At 40.9% G+C, this 24,280-nt stretch overlaps 1 protein-coding gene across 3 annotated transcripts; it reads left to right on the forward strand.

The window, feature by feature from the left end:
• Positions 1-1,494: 1,494 nt before the first annotated feature.
• Positions 1,495-23,400, forward strand: tasp1 (taspase, threonine aspartase, 1; the record flags this gene model as incomplete). Of its 3 annotated transcripts, XM_079229712.1 has the most annotated exons (14): positions 1,495-1,657; positions 1,875-1,942; positions 3,255-3,323; positions 3,495-3,615; positions 4,345-4,429; positions 4,505-4,584; positions 4,746-4,852; positions 6,765-6,884; positions 8,703-8,781; positions 13,470-13,580; positions 15,218-15,325; positions 16,432-16,505; positions 22,075-22,158; positions 22,422-23,400. In XM_079229712.1, the coding sequence occupies 14 exons, from the start codon at positions 1,495-1,497 to the stop codon at positions 22,482-22,484; spliced, it is 1,332 nt and encodes a 443-aa protein (XP_079085838.1). In that variant the 3' UTR covers positions 22,485-23,400. The 3 variants fall into 3 exon arrangements, with proteins under 3 accessions (XP_079085838.1, XP_079085839.1, XP_079085840.1); XM_079229713.1 differs by lacking the exon at positions 22,422-23,400 and having other exon boundaries at positions 1,875-1,970; positions 3,238-3,323; positions 22,075-22,288; XM_079229714.1 differs by lacking the exon at positions 22,422-23,400 and having other exon boundaries at positions 22,075-22,288.
• Positions 23,401-24,280: the final 880 nt, after the last annotated feature.

The following is a 24,280-nucleotide window of genomic DNA, read 5'->3' on the forward strand; positions in this document are numbered from 1 at the left end:
AGGGTAAGTAGTTAATAGTAAAGCATATCAAAACATGTCCAGGACAATTTTTTTCATCGTTAGTGTAAGAACCACACGAGAACCCCATGATAATTCAGTGGAGACCTCAGAAGATGCCCTGAAAAGTATAGCTCAATCTCACCAATTAAGTAATACACATGTAAATATCAAATCATTAAAAAAAAAAATTGTGTGCCCAATTATTTAGGATATGCATTGATGATGATTTTAAGTTTTATGTTCAGTTGTAAGTTGTATCCTAATATGAACTTCACAAATGTTGATATCTGCTTCATGTTTTAGATTCAATATCATGTTTTTTTACTTCTTCACAGTGTATTCCCATTGCGTGTGTGTGAATGTCAGCAGGGGGAAAACAACAACAACATGTTTTCTTCTCCTACAGCAGAGCGAAATGCAACTTGTATTTCGTGCCGCTTCATCCACGTGTGTCTGTGTTTGCAGTCAACGCACTTCCTTAGCAACGCGTAGCTGAACCAGGAAGTACTTTGATTTGCTCGAGCTAACTAGCTGCGGTTAGCACAGAGTAGTGAAAGTGTGTGTCAGCCAAGTTTACCCCACTTAGATGTATGAGTCTGTCGTTCGTGTGTTTGAGACACACACCAGGTAAAGCCGTGGATCGTGGGCAGGGTTGTCGCTGTGAAGAGAGAAGCGAAAACCGTAAGTTGACATTGTTTTGTTGACGTGTTAGCGAGCGCTTAGCTCACAAGCTAACGGACTGTTAGCTTGACTTAAAATAACTTACTTTTTTTTGTTAATGTAGTGCCATTCTTTACTGCTCAAACAGACACGTAACATGAACTAAATAATGCTCGTTTATGAACGGATACATTCATCTGGCACGTATAACGAGACACGAACAGCTGGAACTGTTTGGGAAGTGGATAACGTCATCTCTAGTTAGTTGAAGAGATGGAGACAGCGTCATGTTACGTGCTCGCTTTGATTTGTACTCTGGTGGATCTGCACTATGAATAGCACGTTTTTAGATGACGTTTAGTTGTAAGGTAACTTAGATGTTCGTCACATAATTGTTTGTACCCAAGTTAAGATATGAGTAAATGTGTATTTCGTCTCCATCACTTTTAGATCATTAGAGTCGATTAGCTAGGGATTGATTCATGTGCTGTAACATATTGAAAATATGCAGATTCATTTCTTCAACCACACAATTCATTGTCAGTGAAATCAGCTTAAACTGAAGTGTTGGTCTTGAACACCTGTGTCGTGCCCCCAGTGTGCCAGTGCCTTGGTAGTCTAGTGGTAGAACCATCATGCTGATGTGTTTACATCTGTAACAACCTAAACAAAAACGTTAATAATATTACTTTTAATTTATATAGATCTTTTCCAAATGCTCAAAGACGCTTAAATCACTCTATCCTGCATTATCCCTGAATGGTAATGTTTTGCATTTATTTTTCCTGTCACAGGTGTATGAAAATGATTTTTCTTACCACTGTCTGAAAGGCCATGATAGGCTTGTCAAGTTATGCAAGGGTTATGGAAAGTCTAATGAATTCTGCTGAAGAGCCGCAACCCTCCTCTCCTCCGGCCAACTCTTGGTCCTTAAAGCCGGAATCCAGCAAGAATCAAAAGCCCAAATGTGTTGGTGGATTTGTCTTAGTGCATGCAGGTAAGTGCGTACATCATAAATAACAAGTATAAATCAGAAGGATCTTATTAGAAAGAAAGACTGTATGAAAGCGGCACCTCATAATGCATAAACGCGATTTTATGGGCATTGGTAGAACCATCACACACCAAAACATTACCGGTACGTCTCCCAATGTGGTTTCTACTTGGAGGTTAATGAATAGTCAAATGCTTTTTTCCCTATTATTTGCTTTCAGGAGCAGGATACCATTCTGAATCTAAGGCCAAGGAATACAAGCATGTGTGCAAAAGAGCCTGCCAGCGAGTAAGTTTATGTTATAGATATTACTATAGTAAACTAAACTTTATGCATTTGTGTACCAACATAACCTTGTACTGTTTGTACACACAATCTATATTATTCTTTATGGAATGTTTGTAAATGTATTACTTCAGTCTTGGAAATGTAACACGTCAAAGTATTGAATCTGTTAAATACTTATGAATGCAGAGCAATAGATCAGATTCACATTGATCATCAATTAAAGAAGCATTTCAGCGTGCCTCAACATTATATTTGCATGTAATTCTAGTTGAAAATATGACAAATATGCATATTATACATGTCCGTACAAAATATTTCTGCTGAGGCCCATGCATCAACCAGAAATATTAGTGATATGAATATAGAATATGTGTACTTTCATCCATACAATGAAGACAACCTATTTAGTCAGTCTAATAGTTAACTATTTACTTGTTCTGACTGTTCTCGTGACAGCACATTAGGTAAATAAAAGTGGCGAAATACTGGGAAATTCCCTCTTCTAGGTTTTTGCCCACAAATTCGTTCTGTTCTTGTACCATCAGGGGATTGAATGTCTTCAGAAAGTATATAGATTAAGTAACTTTGTTTTATTAGTTTGATCAGCAAGATATGGTGTTATAAAGGTTTGCGCAGGTCAGATGGGGAGCATCTGTCAACAGCTGTCACTTCATATTCTTTCAGTGGGATTCCAAGCTGTATTTTGGCAGTAGCACTCAAGCATTTGAATGCTCTTGTTTGAAGTCATTCCAGTTTTCATTTGGCTGTATTAAGATCATTTTGCTGTTGGAGTGGAAGTCTTGGTTTTTTGGCACTCTAATGCAGGTTCTTCTCAGGAATGTTTTTGTATTTAGTTTCATTCATTGTTCCTTCCATCTGTACAACTGAAATACAACCTCACGGTGCTGCCTTCACCCTTGATTTATAATAGGAATGGTGTTAGATGGATGGTGAGCCGTGCCCAGTTTCCGCTGGATGTAGTACTTTGCTTTAAGATCAAATTGTTCAATTTGAAAAGTGGTCTTTTGCTTTCATGCTTTCTGTGTCCTTTTTCACACGTACGCACACAAGATCAATTTAACCCAATCCGGGATCCTAATTGCCTGTTTTACTCTTGTCTTTGCCCTAGTTTTATCTGCCAGTTTGAACTTTTGATGAGGCTTAAAAGGAGTTTTGTTTTCAATAATGTTTTTTTCTGTTTGTTAGTCAGCAGCATATGGAGGTATTCCAGTAAATGATGCATGTGACTATGTAGGGGCTAGAAAACAAAATGACTGTGCAAAGGCTGAAATGAGCAATGTGGTTTTTTCAGGCTGTGGACCGACTCAAAGCCGGGGCACTTGCAGTGGAAGCAGTGGCCGCAGCACTGGTTGAACTTGAGGTTGGTTGATTTTCATCCAGGTTATAAAAAGTCAACCATTATTAACTCGGTGTTAAATAACAACCCGCCCCTGTACGTAATGTGGAATACATTTATACTTGGGGTCAGATTGGATGGTTTATTAGAAATCTAGTTTTATTCTAGACTCAACATGTTTTTAATTGTTCTCAGGATTCTCCTTTTACAAACGCCGGCATGGGCTCCAACCTTAATTTGTCAGGGGAAATTGAATGTGATGCGAGTATCATGGATGGGAAGTCTCTGCATTATGGGGCCGTAGGGGCTATTAGTGGTGAGTTATTACACATGCATTGATATTTATGTAATGTTGCTGTGTTGTTGTGGCACTGAAGTTCAGTCACCTGGATGTAATGGCAATAAGTCAAGCCTCTCTCTGTCATATGTTTTGCTGATTTACTTTCTACCATTTTTTTTAGAGGTTCATAAACAGAGGGGACCACACACTTTTTATATGGAAAATAACCAATAAATAATATTATTATATACACATCCGCATACTCAAGAGAGAGAGTTCATTAAAAGGTTTTCATTAAAAGGTTTTCAATAAAAGTGTAAAACTCCTGTTATTCCATAACAACAGCCCAGGGGTGAAAGCTGGTACTTAACATACAGTTCAAAAATTGCTTTTATTACCATGTCGGCATCATGTAACAATTAACCTTATCATTTTTTTTTTTCTGATGAATACAACTTTTGGCTTAGATTTAAAAAATGTATACCTACCAACCCATGTTTTTCATAAGGTTTAAATAAGCTAAAAAACACCAAGTATTCATAGTTGTGCTTGCGTAGCAATGTCCATATTAAGAAAAAATTGTAATACTTAAACAGTGAACTCAATTAATGCATTCCATGTGAAAATGAACAAAACAAATATGAACAATACACAGAAAGTCAACACAGATGTGCGTATTTCTGTGTGTGTTTGCAAAGTATCTTGATTTTTTCACACTGTAATAAAATGACAGAAAGAACTGCTCGCCCCGTGCTCATTCTTCAGGTATGAAGAACCCAGTCTTAGTTGCAAACCGTCTACTGAGTGAAGCTCAGAAAGGGAAACTATCAGCTGGCAGAATACCACCATGGTGATTATAATGATTATTAATTAATGTTGTGTTAACCTGACTATATCCACCTGTTAATTTGTATTAATTTGTCAGCTTTTTAGTGGGGCGAGGAGCACACGATTGGGCAATCGGCCATGGAATACCACCGTGCCCTTCAGAGAAAATGGCCACCAGTGAGTTTTGCTGCAGATATTTATAAATATGCTTCACATCAGACAGGAATTGTGTGTTGCTGCACTAAACTTAACCAACACACTGGGCTCAAAACAACTTTTGGCAAAGGTGCTTTCATTTATATGGATGCATTAGATTAAGATTTTCTTTTCACACACAGAGTTCAGTTTGTCTGCGTACAAGAGGAACAAGCGAAAGATGGAGCTGGCAGAGAAAATGGACACGGGACATAATCAGGCCAAGAAAAGACGACAATCAAGCGAAAATGTGAGTACTGTTATCGGTTGAAACAAGAAATTATTTTAATGACATCAAAAGTATTCTTTCTCAGCGGCATCACTTGAGGCAGACAAAAACAATATTCATGTAAATTACAATGGAGTAAACATGACCATGTGAAAAGCAATACCCCCAAGTGCAGAGCAATTCTTGTTAAAAACAAACGTATTAATACTGCAAGTAACTTCAGACTAAAGATCTTCAAAGGTAAGAGGAGACCATGTGGCCAAACGACTCAATGTAAATGTGGCTCCATCACTTGGTCACTTGATTAATAGGCTGCTGTTAGTAACAAAATTGGTTTGGTCTGTAGGTCAGTTCAATCATGCGTGCAGCCCACTCCACAGATTCCAAATCAGCAGTTATGCATTGGGATATACGGCATCAAACTGAATTTAAAAAAGGTTGGAAACATCAAGTAGAATATTTTACTTCATACAAGAAAGGTATTTCAAGACTCTCCACAACTAAGTCATCAAGACATATTCTGCCAGTTATGATCTCACATTCTCACTGGGTCATTAAAGGAAATGGCCTTACCAGGTTATACAGGACGTTCCGAGAAACGATAAAAGTGTTGACAAGAGTTGGTGCAAGGCCTTGAGCAGCACAACTGGAGAGTGGCTCGATGGTGAGCCGAGTAGAAAGCAGTTGAAAGTAGACTCATTCTGCTCTGAAGTCACAGAGGAGGATGGGAGAGTTTCTCTTTCTCCGGCTGCAAAAGCGCGTCAAATGGAGTGAAACGTGTAAACAGCCACAGGCCGATATGCTTCACTGGACCTGTTTTCGAACAGTATTATTGTTTATTGTTCAGCTACATGAATCTTTAATGTTAATGACTAAGATCGAAAATTTAGAAAATGAAAGATGTTTGTGTCAAATGGCTGGTTAGCCTAAAGAGAGCGTAAAGTTTGAGTGGCCACATCGTTCTCATTTCGTCTCTTGCATGTTTACAAAAAACTGCTTAACCCTATTGAAGATTTAAATGTGACCATTTGGTGCAGTTAGGTTTCCACTTATTGGAGCATACCGTATACTCATGTGTTCACATGCATGCTTTTAGGTTATTGTGCAGATGTTTGGCATCAACCTTGTCTTTAGTTATTTTAACATATACATTAAGTGACACATAAGGTCAATCAACAGGAAATAACCTATTTTTTGTATCAAGAATGACTATTAGAGACTTTATGGGTTCAACAAAAAAGCATTATTGTAGCAAGCCTGGTTTTAATTTCCATACACAGTGTTCTTTTTATGCCGCTGTCTTTTTGCCAAGCAATAAACTCTTTCCATTCTTTTTTTGCTAGCCACCTGTCTCACGATGGTGTATAGTTGCAGTTTTGTTTCGGAAAATCTAAAGCAATTCAATATACTTCCAAAGATGCCCTTAAGTTTTACAGTCATTATTTACGGTGTATTTTTTTTCATTTAAGGACACTGATAAGGAATGACAGGAGAGTCTTTGTAGCATTTCAAAATATTTGGCTCTGGTTCTTTTCAGCCTCAAAAGCCCGGCGACGGGGCTGATTTACGAGAGCATGAGACAGATGAGAAATGCCGAGGGCTTTTTACTCTGCCTTTTAGTCTAGGATTCAATGAAGTTCTTTTCGGTGGGAGTGGAGCTTTGGTCATGTATCATAATGCCATTGAGCACATTTAAGATGTAGGACTTATCAGGCAGTCTGAGAGATGATGGTTCACAAACAAGTCACCTCCAAATCAAACTGCAATCACGGAAAGGGAAACGGCACACATGTGATTTAAATATTATGTATCTGCTTCAGAATGTGAATATTTGGATTTCTCCTCCTTTTATATTGAATTTGAAAATATCCAATCACATATATTTGGGGTTGGGGTTTGCTCATATGAATCCTCTCTCCTCTCTGTGACGTAGGAAAACGGTTCAGGGTGCCTGGACACAGTGGGGGCCGTTGTGGTCGATCTGGAAGGGAATGTAGCTGCAGCGGTGTCCAGCGGAGGTCTGGCCATGAAACATCCCGGCCGGGTTGGTCAGGTAGTGAGACCCTCTTCTTCTGTCTGTGTCTTTACTCTCATAACGACTTTTATTTGTACAATTAATACATATAATATCATTTACATGGTTGAATCAGGCTTTTATTTAAGACAGCTTTTATAGGAGGCATATCATTATTTCAATGTGCCTTTTTTTTTGTATGTGTGTATGTATGTATATATATATATATATATATATATATATATATATATATATATATATATATATATATATATATATATATATATATATATATATATATATATATATTATCTGCTCGAATATATATATTATCTGCTCGAATATATATATATATATATATATATATATATATATATATATATATATATATATATATATATATATATATTCGAGCAGATAATGTAGAATTTCTATTTATGTCAAAGTACCTACATGCAGTTTGTCAAATTATAATGATATGCTGCTTAAAATCAAAATGGCATCAATCAATGTTTTTTTTTTTTTTATCACGCTGAACAAAATAACGACAGAAATTACTAAGAACCCCACGGGGAATTATTACCACGTTCAGCTCATTGTTTTGTTTTTACAGCTCACTCATTCTCTGTATAATGCCGTTTGACTGTTTTCCGCTGTTTTCAGCAGTCATTTTCACCCCAAAAAAAGCTTTGATGGCGTTCAGTCCGCTCACTCAGCTCCTATGCCGACCTCCATTCATGTGTCTCCGTCCTTAGAACCAGCTGTGTGTCTGTAGGCAGCGGCTCCTGAGGAGCTGAGAGGACAGCAGCCGGCCAAACTGTCTGCACCCGGCTGACTGACCGCAGAAATTTACCAGAAATAGTTTCCTATTATAATACTCCTTAGTACTCCTTAGGATGAATCAGCATTTTGTTTAATTGGATCAATCCATTTAATCAAATGCGTCAATCTGTTCTGTGAGACCGGGCGAGAGACCGACTTTCAAAAATACTTCCTCAGCGTTTTGCCCTTTTAGACTCCTCAAGTGGCCAGAAAGTCAATGCCGATGCAAAGATATCTTGCCAACGCATTAACCACAAACAACTTAATAAGGCATCAGTCAGCAGGGCTTGGGTTTTGTTTTTGTTTTTGTGCCCCCATGTGGCCAAAAATTAACTTAAATCAATCCAGCTTTGAAAGTCTGAAAGCAACAGATAAGAGTATTTAGCAAGCAGCTGTTGCCAATGAATCCCCCCCTCCCCAGCTTTCTGATCCCCTCCCTTTGTTTCTTCCTTTGCTGTGTTAATCCAGCATCACTGCTGTTTGATGTCATGAACAGAGCCTCTTAATGCAAATAGTCTAATTTAATGAGGCGACCAACGGCAGAAGAATTCGCTCTGAACAACCTTAGTGTCCTGTGCCCCGTTTTTAAATGTTCGTGCAATTTCCACAAATTCCAGTTCAACATGTGTGTGCCCGAAGTCTTTTACTTTGAGACGGCTATCGGAAGTTACGAGTCTGCATGAACAGCAGCTTAAAAGGACAAAAACAAACCACTTCCCAATGAGGACAGAACAGAATGAATGAATTAGTGGGATTTACTGCCGTGACCTATTAACACTGTCCCTGTTAAAAAAAAAACCTGAAGCTCAGAGCAACAGCGTCGTGAGCGAGTTGTTCCAGTGTAGTTAATGATGTGGAAATGTGAATTAGGCTGAAATGACCTCCCCTGCCTCGAGTGTAAGTGGTAAAATATTGTAGTTGGCTCTGAGCATGCTTCTCAGAGTTATTATTTGAGAATGAATTATATTTTTTGGGTCATTCCAAAACAGAAATGTTGAAACAACTAAAATGTCCTCCTTGGCTCTCTTTTCTCAGGCTGCTCATTATGGATGTGGCTGCTGGGCAGAAAACGCTTGTAATATGAACCCTTACTCTACAGCAGTGAGTACCTCAGGTAAACCACAGCTCACTCTCTACAAACAACTTTGCAGGTGTGTGTGTGTGTGTGTGTGTGTGTGTGTGTGTGTGTGTGTGTGTGTGTGTGTGTGTGTGTGTGTGTGTGTGTGTGTGTGTGTGTGTGTGCGCGCGCATGTTACTTTTCCTCCCACTGTTCACGTTTACCACCACCATGATATGAATCAGAAACAGATATATATTTAATGTGGGCCTCTAATTTCGGCTCGGTGAGTCAAGCTTCGAGAGCCCTGATTATACTTTCCGATGACCTCCAGCCATTCCTGCTGAGTGACTCTCATCAGTCACTTCCTCAGCTGATTGAGTCATCATTCTCCACTCTCTGTTCGTCAGCTGCATGCCAGGTGCATTGCAGAGCTCTTTGGAGTTGCAAGGACATTTGACATTGGACACCTGCTGTGGATATGATAGCGAGGACCGCTGGGAGTGCAGCAGACGCATGATACGTTTGCAAACTTCAAGTGCAGTTATCAAGGTTGGGATCATAACTTTTCCAATCTAAATGAGTGGTGTTATATCTGGCAGTTACATTTGTGAGAAGTTGCTTCTGGGAAGTATATGCAGTATGTTTTTATCTCTAAAACCATTTCGTTGTTTTCTAGTCAATATTTTCATGTAAGAAGTTATCATATGTGCTCATGGGGAAATCCTCAGGCCATATTGGTTAAATATCAATTATTTCTGTTTGATGGTATTTGGTACAGCATCACATGCAGAAGGATCAAGTACTGATGCTACCAGGTTTTCCTTCTGCATGTGAGCTATACACAGTCATTCATTCTACCAATATGAGGAGCCTTACTAATTGGATTTAAATCTAATTATAACTGAAAACATCCAACTCCAGGTTTTATTCTCAATTGACTTACTTGGCTAAATAAAGATATACTAATGATGATGAACACTTCATAAACTAAACGTATTCGTTTAAACTCTCAGTAGATTTGACAGTTTATTCCCAGTATCAAAATGTTCTGTTTTCCGCTGCAGTACATGGTAAACCGATTCTTTGATTGGAAAAGAAGTGCTTCTGCTTACATAAAGAGGAAAAACAAGGGGCAAAAAGCTTTTTATCTAACTTTTTTCTCTGAATGCACTACATTCATGTTATTCAATTTGGATTATATATTAAATATCCATTAGATGTTGAAATATCTAATGGATATTTAGTACAATACAACTCGGATCTTCTGCACTCTCTTATTTAATTTTTAGACACTTGCCTCACAACCGCTCCGACACTTTGTCCCAAGACAATAATGTATAGTCTCCTGTCATGTCTGCTCGTCCTTCTCCCTTTCCTTCTTTCTGCTGTGTCAGCGTCAGGAGGAGTCGGAGGAAGACTGTGGTTGCAATCGTTTCCCTTTTTATACAGAGGTTTGAAAGCTGAACTACCTAAGCTGTCACGCTTGGGTAGTTCGGGTTCGGGTTGGGTTGCTATTTGGTGAGGTTAAAAGGATTGACAATCTGTTAAACATTGTCAATAGTTTGCCAGTATTTTAAATGAATTATAGCGTGGAACAATTTTAACTGAAATGCAATGCAGAGAAACAGAATGGTGTCAAGTGATTGGATTGAAATCTATGAGCACCATACATGAACTTCCATTCGCCACCATTATATTGGGATGTTAGTAGAGAAGACTCATCGGAAGATATCTCAAAACCTCTGTCAAAAGACGTGATCTTTAAAATAACGGTCTTCAACAGTTAAAGAACCAATATCTGTCAAAAGAACTGTAACTAGAGAGCACCGAGGGGCAAGTGAGAAAATTGGTTTCCTTGTGGTTTCACAAGACAACCTGTCAAATGAAAATGAAGGGCCTTGTGAATTTTGTGGGATAAAATGCGTCAGCTTTTACAAGTCTACTTGTAGAGAACCGATGGCAGCCACCTTCCTGCTTTGGCCCGTCCTCCGCTGACAGCACACGCTGGAATAGGGAGGGCACCCCCTGAAACACTGGCCCTTTAAGGATTAAACTGGTACAGAGAGTCCAATGGACAAAGACATCCTTCCCTTGCAGGACCAATCTGCCATTTCAAAAAAAGTTCTTCTTGAACATATTTAAGCAATCTATACAACCATGCTTTAGTGTTTCCCCAAACCTGAGAGGGCATGCCTCTTTTAAGTGAAAGCAACATTTCTGAATGTGAGGTAGAGAGGATATATTTGCCCACTTCTTTAAGATGTGTGTAGACGTCCGCGACATAGCTTCTAGGGAGCATGAAAACCGTTTGACGTGGATCTGTAGCCTAATGCATCTCAGTGCAGACGAGCTGATTCGATCAGACAGGCTGAAGCTTGAGTCTGATGTACTTGGAGCACAGAGATAGCCAGCATTTTGCACCGCTAAAGCTTGTCTGAATATATTATAACCAGCAATCAGTGAGAATTTTAGTCTAGTGTAACAGCCTAAAAACAGTTTATACCGAGCCAAGGCCCAGAACACATGAATGCCTCTGTCTGGTGATTCTCTGGCAAACAAAAAACATACATACATGTGCATCCCCAAGGTTTCTATTACTCTGTCTACTCTATTAACCATGTGCTGTACATGTGTATCTATGATCACACAAGATGACAGTTTGGTATTAAAGTTCTGTCACTTTCTTGTAATGCAGCTTAACGGTGATCCATTCAGTCTGGCCCATTTCAACAGATCTATACTGTATTATTACACTCAACTAGCAGTATGAGATGCTGCCTTGGTTATAATGTGCAGTTCATCAAGTAGATGAAGTGTAGATGTTTGCTCTCTGGGTGTATCTCCACCTCATTCTGTCTTCCTATATTGTGGCTTTGCCTTTGATGTGACTTTAAAAAAAAAAAAAGGCTTTCCTTATGCGTATGGAGAACATAATGTGTGTTCCAGTAGAACACCTGTTTTTAATTTCCTAACATGAAAGGCATTCCCATCAAAAGAAACACAAAAACAATCATTTTCATCCTGACTCGTGGAGCATGGTCCTCACCCTATATGTCAGTCTTTCTCCCCCCGCTTCCACCTCACCACCACTGTGCCCTCCCACCTCACTCCACTCTAGTCTGTTTTGTAACATGCGGCACATGTGGGCCTTTTGTTTTCTACGCGCTGACTGCTTCGTGTGGCCTTCGCTTTGCTGTGGCCCACGAGAGAACAGCTCACGCACCGTTTACTCTCACTGCTGTTGGCCGCCACACACGGCCTCTCCGACCGTTGGCCTCTTTCTTTTTTCATTTCTCCCCTGTTGAGTTGCTGCTTCAGTCTGGGCGTTCGACTGCAGTTCCAGTTCAGTCGTGTTCGTGCTGCCATGAAATACAGCTCCCCTGAAACAGAGCGTTTTACGGTAAACAAAAGGCACAGTACCTGGCCAATCTGACATTCTGCTCTCGTAAAAAATAAAAGAACTTCAAATTGCTGCAGGCAATCTTGCCTTCACAGTTACCGACCTGCATTCAGTTTTGTTGTAGTTACCTGATATTTTATGAGGCTTTCATTTGTGTTTACAGAAACAACGAGGCTGTATTCTTCCGTCTTTATGGGGTTTCACAGTAGCTTTTGCCAGATGTGTTTTGTTTCCACTTTTGGATTTCTTTTTTTTTTGTTTTTTTCCCCGAGGGCGGGCAGACTTCCCATTTGAGTATGATCATAATAAAAGCATGCATCATGCATTCAGTATCTGTCTTCCTGTAGGAACACAAGGTATTGGTTTCAAAGTAGTATTATCTAAGATATTAAAAAAAATCACCTGCTATGTTTTGACTTGGAAGTGGTAAAGGGTAAAGTGAGTCATTTGTACTGGCTGACCACAGGTTTTTTATGGTTTACTGAAATGCTTCACAAAGTGGTTTGTTTCTCTCCCTGTTTCAATATAGTCCATCCCATGCCACATAACTGAAGAGCATCAGATAGTTTCAGGTGCTAATTGGAGGCAAACTCGAGCACAGCCTCCTGACATTTTTCTGATTCATTAAACTTATTATGTTGCAGTTATGTTTCTCTGGACTGTACGAAAAGGGTGTCGGAGTCTTCACAGTTAAAATTGTTAGTTTTACACAAAAATGAATGCATAATGGTGATGCATGGTGCATGCATATACTGCAGCTGAGAGAGCTTACTGGGTAATACTGGGTGTTTGCTGTTTCAAATTTCCAGACCAGCCAGGAATCTGGGCAGGGGAACCTGAATGAGAAACACAAACCCTCTCAACAATTATGGTCAGTGTGTGCCCTTCAGCAAGGCAGCTGTACTTGGCAGAGCTGTCGTCTCTACCTGAAATAATAAAGATTAAAGTCACGCTGCTGAGGACGCATCACAGCGACTGCAGCAGCACTAAAGCTGAAAAGTGAATCCTGCAATATCTTCCATTATGTAACATTTTAACCAGATATATTGGGAGAATATGATCTCAACATGTCTCAATATCAAAGCATAATCAACTCGAAGCACAATTTGGTAATCAGGAAATATCCTCAAACTTCACATCAACCCTAAGATGTGAAATATCAAGATGTGATCAATACCATACACAGCTAATGTTTGAAATTACAAATCTGAATTTGTACAATGTGCCTAGTATAACTCGCTTTGGAGACCTTGTGCAACTCTTGATTGAATGCATGCAACAAGGAAATGAGTGAATGAGAGTAAACGGCCCAGGTTCAGCTGTGTCTGTTGTCTTTTGCCAGGCTGTGGGGAGCATCTGATTCGCACCATGCTGGCACGGGAATGCTCCACTGCCATGCAGTCTGAGGATGCCCACCAAGCACTGCTGGAGACTATGCAAAACAAGTTCATCAGTGAGTCACCCACATGCAGCCCGACTGCCACTCCATTCCAAACACACAGATGTGCTAGCCGAGAAACACAGTTATGCACCGAGAGAATTGATTTTACGAACAGATGTGGCACAACATAAGGAATGAGCTAACTACTGGGAACATTGGGAATAATAGACTCAGAAGAGATGGCTTTTGAGATGTGGGCCTTCAAATGTTCCACACATCATAGATGACAACCACAGATAATTTTGGAAGACATAATTGTTTTGTTGAATTTTTTTTTTTTTTTTTTACAATATTCTCAGAAGTGGTACATTTGAGAAAATCTTGTTAAGTGTGTTTGCTGCGCCTGTGAATGACCACTGGGGTAGCTCAGAGAAGACGGAGCAGAGGAAGAAAGGACATGTGGAAACATGTAGTGGTTTCTGCCTTGTTTTGGCCTCTTTTTAAAAGTCCATCTCAGTTTGGTTTTGTCATGGACATCTGTAACACCAAGACGTTTGGATGGGCTGGATGAAGCTAGTTTGATGTTAATTCCTCTACCGTTTTCTTTAAAGATGCACATTAAATCAAACAAAGCTCCATAAATCTGGCCTTCGCAAGGGCAATGATGACATTGTCTGTGATGTGGAGGCCTCTTACTCAACTTCCATGATACCTTTAATGATATCTTTAATGACAAAACCATCCATATTTTTAGATCTGTTTGTGGAATACAGTTCCTCTCATAGTTTTCTCTCACACACACACACACACACACACACACACACACACACACACACACACAAATGTCCACACTCAAGAATAGTTACATTTTGTTAATTTATTCCTCTTTTGTTGTTATGGTTAAAAAAAAGTGGTGAACATTGAGGCAATAACTGAACCGCTCTCATGTTAACAGCATACAAAGATGTCAGAGTTATTATGGAATGTGTAACATAATTAATTTAAGAGCCTTTTTAAAATGTACAACAAGTACTGGGGTTTTGTGTGAATGCCGTCCAAGCTCCAATCAAAAGTGTTTTATAGAGTGAAGGGAACATTACGACGTGGAACCAAAATCGGTGTGAAATGCAACAAAGAAACAACGCCGAGCAGACAGAAATATTGGCCCCGTTTTGTTTTTTGTTGAGACATTTCAAGACATGCTGTAGCTGTTTTTAGTTTGTTCTTTACCAAACTTTTATTGCCCCTCACTTATCAGCCAATCCAAGATTTGTTTTGTATACACTGCACCTCATTCACGTTTGCCAGCAAGCAAGAGAGGTTCTCAGTGGTTTGTAAGTCGTTGAGAGTTATGTAGCTGTGTTTTTCTTTAAATTAAATATTGTGGTACAGAAAGTGTACAGTGTGGGGAAAATGACACGACCTGTCATTAACCTATTATGTGTTAATACTTGCCAGACACAAATAGAGTGAAATATTTTCGATGAACTGTCTGCTAAATAGAATAAATACACCCAATGAAAAGCTTTCAGTTGTTTAACTTGGCCAGAAAGACAAACAGGGTTTTTTTTTCCCTTCTTTTTCCCATAGATCATCTCAATTTGACGGCCTGTGTTTTGTCTAGTTTTTTCACGTGTTATCCTTGGTTCGATGTGTAATGAGGAAAAGTTTGGCTATCTCAATGTTGGTGTTTTTCTTTATGTCTACAGGCTCACCCTTTCTGGCCAGAGAAGACCGTGTTTTGGGTGGAGTAATTGTCTTGCGCGGCTGCAGATGTGTGGAAACTCAGCCATCTCAAAGTATTCAGGGTATACTGGGTAAGACATTAATCATTTCGAATATGATCACACTCAAACCTCCACGCCGCAACTTATGGCAAGCAGATATCTGGCTGTTAATATTTAAAAATCCATCAAGCGATTGATGGGAGAAGATGCGGAGGAGGGGGAGGAGGTTCCGTGGCTTTCCTGGCGGGTGGTCTGTGTTTTTACCCACACAATCAGTCTCTGGTTTCACACCCTTCATCTCAGATTCAAACAGAGACCTCCCACTATGGAATCAACAGCTAATCTTCTTCAAGTGGAGGCCTTCTGAATGCCGCCCAGTTTGGCTGATTGTATTGGCGGATCTGGTTTCTCTACCTGGAGCTTCTGAGAAGGATCGTTCTTTCATTCATCAGTTCATTTGACTTATTGAGAGGTCTGTTCGAAGTTTAGGCAGTGTGATTTACTACTGGGTTTTAATGTTGCCCTTTTGTGGTGATTTCAAAATAATGATATCGGACCATCGGCTCCAAAGAAATCAATGGACGGGTTCAAGTTCACAGACAAAGTTGAGCAGATGTTTCTCCAACGTAGGAGGGGATGACATCTTGATGGCAAATTAAACATGATGGCAAATTAGTAGTGACGCGCTCTTTATATCATACAATATGTCAGCGTGAATAATAAAAAGCTCCGAAGTGCTACTTACTCAGTGATGTTTGATGCTGTTCATGGACCATAGCCCCTGTGCAGCGTGTCGACTACCTCAGATTACTGTGGACTGCAAAAGGCTCTGTGTTGATTTCCAAGAATAAACAGTATGTCCACCACATCCTTTGGGTGTGTAATTTCTTCTCCAACTCACAAGTCCTACCTTCCTCTACAGTTATGTTACAACTGCAAGTCATAAAGTTTCATGATAATGGGCATGTTCAGAGTGTACCACAGTTTGGCAGGCTGAGTCACCTGACAGGTTTTCCTCCGGCGGATGGAAAGATTTAAATTGTAAAATAGAACTTTTAGCATATTAACAGTCTGTTTTCTCCTCACACCCTCGCTCTGTCCCAATGCTTTTTTTATTTACATTATTACAGTGTTATGTTCATACATTTTCTTCTGTTCAGTCGAGAAATAACATGTTTTGTCTTTGTTTTTCTCAGTGGAGTTCCTATGGAGTCACACCACAGAGAGCATGTGTGTTGGCTACATGTCTGCCCAAGACAGCAAAGCAAAGGTCAGAGCTACTTACCTGTCATGGTTGTAACTTGTGTCATGGTTTTAACTTTAGTCATGGTTCAAACATTATAACAACAATTAATAACCCACAACTTACGTTCTTTAACAGGGTAAAACACCACAACACAACGGTTTGTGACACATAAACAATTTGTAACACTAATAATGTACATTTATAAAATTACACCGCTGAACTGCATGCTGGGTACAGCTCGCCCACTATCACACCAAGAAGAAACTCAGTCGCAGGAATCCTGTTTTTTTTTTCACCCACATTCCCCTGGGTCCTTAGTCCCTCCAAGTTTAGCTTCCTAACACTCTATGTACCAACATACAAACAGCTGCTCACCACTCGCAACAGCTTTTCAGTTGGCCGGCGGTCCTTTCCGCCGTCAATTAATGAATGTGTTCACTCGAGAACACAAAAGAATACTAGGATATACCGTGAAACCGCCAGAATCGTACAAAATACCGTGGTATGAACTACTTCTGACATGTACCTCACATGCAGCATGTTGCAGAAATGTTAAATCCCCCAAAAGATATATTTTACTGATCAGATTGGAGCCAGTCGTCTTATGTTTACTCCCAGTTTGTAATGCCAAAGAAACTGCATGCCCTGTCCCCTGTTGACTTAGAGGAGAGTATGTACCGAGACAGGTTTATGCTATACCTTCAACTTTAAAGGTGTCAATGTTGCTGTCAGGCCAATTGAGCCAAACCCCCGGTCCCTGTGGTTGGAGGCAGGACTATTTCCCCCTACACCACTGTGCTCGATGTCTTATTTGGCATGTAGTCTGCTGGTGACTTTGTGGAAAATAAATGACAGCATTGTCAACGTTTGAGGTCGGCTCTGTGACCCTCCTCCAGGACCATAACTTTCAAAAAAATCATTAGCAAAACTCTTAAGTACATAAATTGTGTGCTTTGAATCAGTCAGTGGGGCTTTTTGAGCAACAAGGGCTTAATACTCTGGTCTCCTGGCTCTAAATGGAGTCTCAGCTCAGACTGATTTGTTTGGCTAATGTATCTCTGTCACTCTGTATAAAGAGAGGGCACTGTTGTTCGAGCCTGGTTCAGATTTCAAAGTGTTTGCCCTCCATGCCGCCTCCCCGCTCCACCCCCACCCGTCCTTCCCTCTGTCTCTTGGCTATCTCTCTCGTCACTCCCCCTCTCTGGCCCTACCTGGTCCCAAAGTACCATAAAGTTTACTGAAAGTCATGCACCACCGGGGATATCAGTATCAATCTGCATATTTGTCGGATGTCCTCTGTGTATTGGGCTTTGTGGTGGAATGTGAGCATGCAAGCTCCCCTTTCACGCCTTTGCCAACGTAAAGAGGTGAGCAGAGCACAGTGAACTGTGTACGGTTCAGGGGCACCAAACATGTCTTCTGTTTGTACATTTTAGTTTTGTGTACAGTGTTACGTAATGTAGGTATAGTTGGAAGAGGTTCAGCAGGCATTAGCTGAGGGTGATTATTGTTAGTGGCCTATAGCACAAACTAACTTCGTCAATTTCTCCACAATGTCTCTTGTTTACGATTGACAGCAGTGGGATCCTCTGTATGTGCTGTTAATAAGAATAGATTGCTGGTGCACATTTAACATCCTGGGACTAGTGAAGCAGAAGTAATGTTGTGATAAGAACTAGATAATGGAGGAGGATTTGGTTGCCAGTATACTAACGAGATTTTGTGCCAATGATCCACACATTTTCTTCCTGCCACAGTGGCTCAAGTTGCTCCTCAATCAGAACCGTTATGCAAGCAGAATTTTCATTATACAATTGTGTTCAGCGGATGCAGAGGCATGAATATCATCCGTCGGTAGTGGTTTCTGGATCTCCAGGGAAAAATGGTATTCAAATCCAAATCGCCAGGGCATTGGTGACAGTGATATTGGAGAGCGCAGCCAAGAACACAGCTGCTCCACCAAACCTCACACCGCTCCACGAAGATCCCCTGTGCCTCCGTGGCTCTCATCGGCTGCATACCAGAGAAACTGGATGTTCTGTCTCTCTTCACGCCTCCTCACTGGGTGCAAAACAAGATTTTACCCGTTGCTCCCCAGCTGGGCCCAGAGCTGGATCCCACTCGCTGCCAAAATATCCTCCTCCATTGAGAGGATTCGATAGGAATGCATCTGTTTTCCAGGCTCCAGTCGGAATGCCTGTTGTCTGTTTGACTTGCAGGTCCAGGAGGTGGCACTTTTATATCTGTGGCCTTGATGGCAGGCATCAAAACAGAGTGTGTGAAGCACATTGTGTGGATAAACTTAAGTGTTAACTTCCTGAAATGCATGAAGCCTTTGTCATCTTGCCATCTCACATTTTAGCATTGGGAGCAGTGCCGATTAGGCTCAATGCTGCGGACCAAGCTGCAGCAAGACCGGCAACTCAGTACATAACAGTTGTGAATGAAGTGTGCCTTCATCGTGTTGTCATGAATACTTCCTGAAGAAAACGTAATAAGTATCGGTGTTCCTGTTTGTTGTTTAATAGATTGCCGGAATAATTCATCCGGTTTCAAACACTTGGAAAAATGTCAGTGCACTGAGTTGCAGAGATTGCATATAGAACCAGAGCCATCCACAGTCTCAGCTGCTATGTTACAGACATTCCTCCAATTCCTATTTACATCCCACTGGGTGTTTCTAACCAGCTAGAGTCCATCTTCCACTGCTTTTCTGTGATAAGAACTTGAAAGGGCGGGTACACAGTAGCAAATTAGATTATTTAGGACAGAGGTTAGATGGGTTTAAATTGTAAGTCTACTTCTCTTTCATGTTTAAATTCAGAGATTTCTTCTTTGACAAACAACAGTTTCACAAACCCAGAAGAACAGTGAATCATTCTGCTGACCAAAATGTCCAGACCAGTTTTTCAGAGACAGCGCCAGCAGTTCCCCTGAGGTTTTTCTTACTTTTTACTCGGACGTTGTTTTGGGGGCAGTTAAGTTGAGTCTGTATCCGAATCCTTTTGACATTACACTGTAAAATAGCTGTAAGGCAGTACTGCTGCAGAGGGAGAGCATCTGGTTATATTCAAACACTCACCTGTGTCGGCACTGGATAGCACACCAGAACATCAAGCCAGCTTTTACAGAGCAACACAAAGCTCCGTGGACAGGCCAGTGGCGGCACTCCTAAAATAGTTGGACTATTGTTTTATTGTTTGCCGTGATTGGACAGATGAAAGGGAAGTGTAGGGTCCACAGCAGCACCGCTATGGCTCAGTTCCCTCCTCCTGGACATCATTAGCACTATAAAGCTTTTCCTACTCAAATTGTGCAGCGCTGGAGGAAATCAAACGGCATGCAATTAAGGCCTCCTGGTTATTGTCTGCTTTGTATGTTACACGACAAATGTATTTTACTATGGTACGTTTTGTTTTTACTATGCATCACGCATGGAGAATAAATAGCATATGATTGTTTTTTCATTCTTTTTCATTTCAAAAGAAAAGAATGTGACAACCACAATACAAAACCAGCGGCTAAGTCATGAAGCTAAATTGATCCTTAGGCCCACGCTGTGGTGTTAATGTGTGGCTTCTTGAGCTGCTAAACACATTCATATCACCAAAGAATGTTGTTTTTCTGCGACCGATACAATGGAGCTGTGTTTTTTGCATTATATTTTGTGGTCATTTCAGTCACTTGGGTATCAAGAACAGGCTCACTGTAGTTTTTTTCTTTTTTTTCTGTCGTATCCCAGCTGTCATTTCCTTGCTCCTCTTTCAACCCTGCTGACTTTATAATCAGTTTACACTGTTTCTGTAAACACGGTTTCAAACCACAAAAATTACAAAGTTATGATTTGGCACAAACATCACTTACTCCAGCAGGTGATCCTAAAATCTGTATAAATTTGTGTTCTATCACTGAGATTATGTTTGTGATGGTGGCCACATCACATTGAAACAGCCCAAAAGGTTTGCCTGGACCAGCACAACAAGGTGTCAGTCTACCTTGGTACTTTACTGTGTTGTTTGTCCTTCATGTGAGTGTCCAGCATACTAGTGATCCATATATGGAGAGTGATGGTAAAGGTTGGCACAGCATATGGCTACAGCATTATATGTCTGACAGGATGTGTTGCGTGAAGCACTACTATCCTCTGGACCGCTTCCCTGTAACTTAGACTTCTGAATTAGCGCCGCAGCTTGTGGAAGGCACGCAATGCTCTTAGCATTGCGGTGGTGGAATAACTCACTAGTTTGGTTTGGTAAGCCTTTTACTCTTCCTGCTTACACAGTCAAATTGTCCATTCTGTCCGATTTGAAATAAAAATGAAGGTCTTAACACATGCTTTAGGGTAGTGTGTTGGGGTGAGGGTGAGGGCACATTGGTGTCATTGTCAGACACGGTTTTCTTGCAAAATATATGAAGTCATGCAGCTGGGCGATAATTGTGCCCAGTAGTGTATTTTCAGCTGTGCATTCAATGTGGTTGGAATTAAAGAGATCATTGCAAAGCTCTTTCCCTCTGACATGCAAACATCAAAAGCAGAACGCGGCACCGTTAGTTGATTATGCCTCAACTATGGACCTTCAGTCAAAACAGTTTAAACAAGGGCTTTCTTTAACCTCATCTCTCAAAGATGAAGGGGAGAGGACGGACCCAGAAAAGGGCTACTGGAGGCATAATAGACCCTGAGAGTGTTGCCATGTGTGCGTGGCCCTGTCTGGCTGTTGTCCCGTTGTAGTGACAGTTGCCCTGGGGGAGCCAGGGGCTGAAGTCCAAGCCTACACAAAAGGAAGTCCTGTGGAGATGAAGGCTCCTGCGACTGGCGGAGTGATGTCAGGCCAATTCAGTGGCCTGGTCAATAAGTGGATGGACTCGTCCCCCAAGGCTGGGGCCAGTGTTACCCTCTGTGGAGAGAGAGGGAGAGGAAGGAGGACGACAGCCATTATTGGCACAGGGAGAGTCAGTCAGTCACCTTTGATCCCCCAGTTGAAGTATCACTCCTGTCTTCCCAGCTGTGTTTGCCCCTCTCCTCCTCCTCTAACTCCTCTCTGTCTCTGCTCAAACACTAAACACTAGCAGTCTGTTCCCTTTATCCACTTACTCTGTCTCTCTATAGATGCACACTTGGCATCTTCAGTCTTCAGGGGTACATGCTCCTGATGCAGCAGTAGTATTCCTATGTGAACACACTAATTATCCCTCTCATCTATAATTATATTTGTGTCATTGTCGTCGTCATGATGATAAGTTTTCAGAGTTCTTAAAGCCTTGTGTTTATAAATGTGCAATGCATCTGACGAGCTATATGTCTGATGAACACTTTTCTCAAACTGAACTTCCTGGGCCGCATTTCATCTTCTCTGTGGTACCTCTAGGAACACATCTACTGTACACCACTACTTTCTACATGCTATTTGCAGTATTAATGCTCGCTAACAAAGTTAATCATCGTCTATAACTCATCATCAGAAATTCTACAGGAATTCCAGAGAGCAACACCCTGTTAGCGTTTCCTTTCCCCCATGTAGCCCTGCCTCTGTGTGTATATCGCTCCTTAGATGATGGTGTCATTGTGTGTGTCTTCCTTTGTTACCTGCAGACACACATATCCAGATTACCACCTGGGACGGTTCCTGGACAGTGCTTGGCCATCGAAGGAGGTGTGTGTCGACTGACGAGCCCAGTGGAGTAAGCCGCACTCGACCTCCTTCTATGCTTCTTCAGCAATACTCCCTTACGAACCCTTTCACTCAACCACAAACACACGTGCACACCACCCTCACGTCCTCACCACCTTTGAGAAGCCAGAAGTAATAAACTTTAGCTGTTTAAGCAGGTGCCCAGGAAGGAGGGCGGGGTGTTAGGCTCTACTTAGTGCACTTACAGGACTTCCCTTTGCCACCGTCTGCCTCCAGCATGTACTCTATACCCCACAGCTCTCCAGTGTCACCTGGATTAGACTTGATGCACCATTGCCTTGATGCACCAGTTTTTCTTTATTACTCGTAACTTTTCCGACTCTTTTTTCCTTTTGTATATAAGCTATGATTTAGGAAAACAGGGTGGATGATCATGTTGTTTTGTATCGCTGAACAGATGTGACTCTTTTCAAGCATTTAGGAATTAAAAATGCAAGACTTTATTTTGTTCTTAAAGTACTTCCAAGTTTAAAAAGATGTCCGACTGCACCTTGTGGAATGACTGCTACTCAAGGTCATTGTTAACGAGTGAAGCATTTATAGCTGCGAGAGTTGACCAGTCACGATTTACAATGTTAACACGTACAGATCAACTTCCATGTGCTCATACACGCATATCATTATTAATCCTCCAGCATACTGTATAAATGTAGCATAGTGTGCATCTTAGACCATGATACATTTTATAGTCATTCAGCCACAGAATGTGTTGCTTTGATCGTTTTAAAATGTGAATACATAGCTATTGCATGTGCAAAATCTACAGTAAGCCACTTTGTGTCCTCTGACTGGCGTAGAGTTGATCCAGAAGCAGGAAGCTATGCGGATACATACGGGCTCAGGTAGCAGCATTGGACCCCACCGCCAAACGTGACTGTTAGTCATCATTTAAATATCACACTTTATATTTGTATAGTCACAATGACAGGGGCATGTATTTTCTTGCTTAAAAGAAAAGAATAGCTAAAGCTAATGTATGTATTAAGCCAATGAATTGGTGCGGTTGAGAACTTTACTTGAACGGAGTAAAGGCTCTACATTTCTGTTGGGATAATCTGTTCCTCTGGTTTTGCTGTTTCACTCAGTTACTGCTAAGAATTCCTGTCCACACAAAACCATAATAGAGCTTGTTTATTCTTCACATGCAAATAATATGAAATGGTATAAGCTATGGAAATCATATGTGCACAACTCAATACAGTGCTCAAAAAGTAAATAAAATCTATGTTGCTACATTTCTGTGTCTATCGTTAGTTTTTTAATTTCAACTCTGTGACATGAGACACACTCCAACTGTACCTATTTCAGAAAAGAGCAGTATGCATAAACCCAAACAGACAGCGTGAATATCACGATCATGAACTGTGGGCTGCCAAAGATGTATAGTCGGGGAATGAATTACACACTGGAGTAACTCGAGGGGAAAAAGAATTCTGCAGAAGGACGTGTGAGGTTGCCGAAATGTTTGAGAGGAAATATTGAAGTCTGTGAGGAGGCTTGCACACACACATGCACACACACACACACACACACACACACACACACACACACACACACACACACACACACACACACACACACACACACACACACACAAACCCAGTAAATGTTCAATTCATCACACTATTTTTTTCACAGTGGATTACATAACCTAAATTTCCCATTTTCCACTGTTTGTCAAAATGTTTTTTTTTTTCTCAGAGTTGAATCATCATAAAGCATCTTATAAGAGCAGGGAAGTTATTTATATCAATTGTGTCTCCAGGGCCAGAGTTTGTCCAGCCGCTGGCTCTGGATCGCAGCCACTGTAGTGTCTGAGAGGAATGTGCAATAGAGATGTTCAGGAAGATAAATATGTGCACCGTTTGAAGAAAGAGATGCCTCCCTGTCAGTGCACCATGCCTAGTCGTGGGATAGGACGACATTTTGATGGTATCCAGCCGGTTTGCCTCTCGGGTGTAAGATGTCACAGTCCGTTGACATCACTGACGTGCAAAATGTATTTGACGGGTCAGGAGGAGCAGCAGAAGGTTGGTCGGGGAGGTGCTGTGCGTATTTGTTTTTGTTCCACAGCCTCCTGACCCCGGGTTGATCTTGAGGGTCCAT

Source organism: Taurulus bubalis (assembly GCF_910589615.1).
Source record: "Taurulus bubalis genome assembly, chromosome: 14".
Lineage (NCBI taxonomy): Eukaryota > Metazoa > Chordata > Actinopteri > Perciformes > Cottidae > Taurulus > Taurulus bubalis.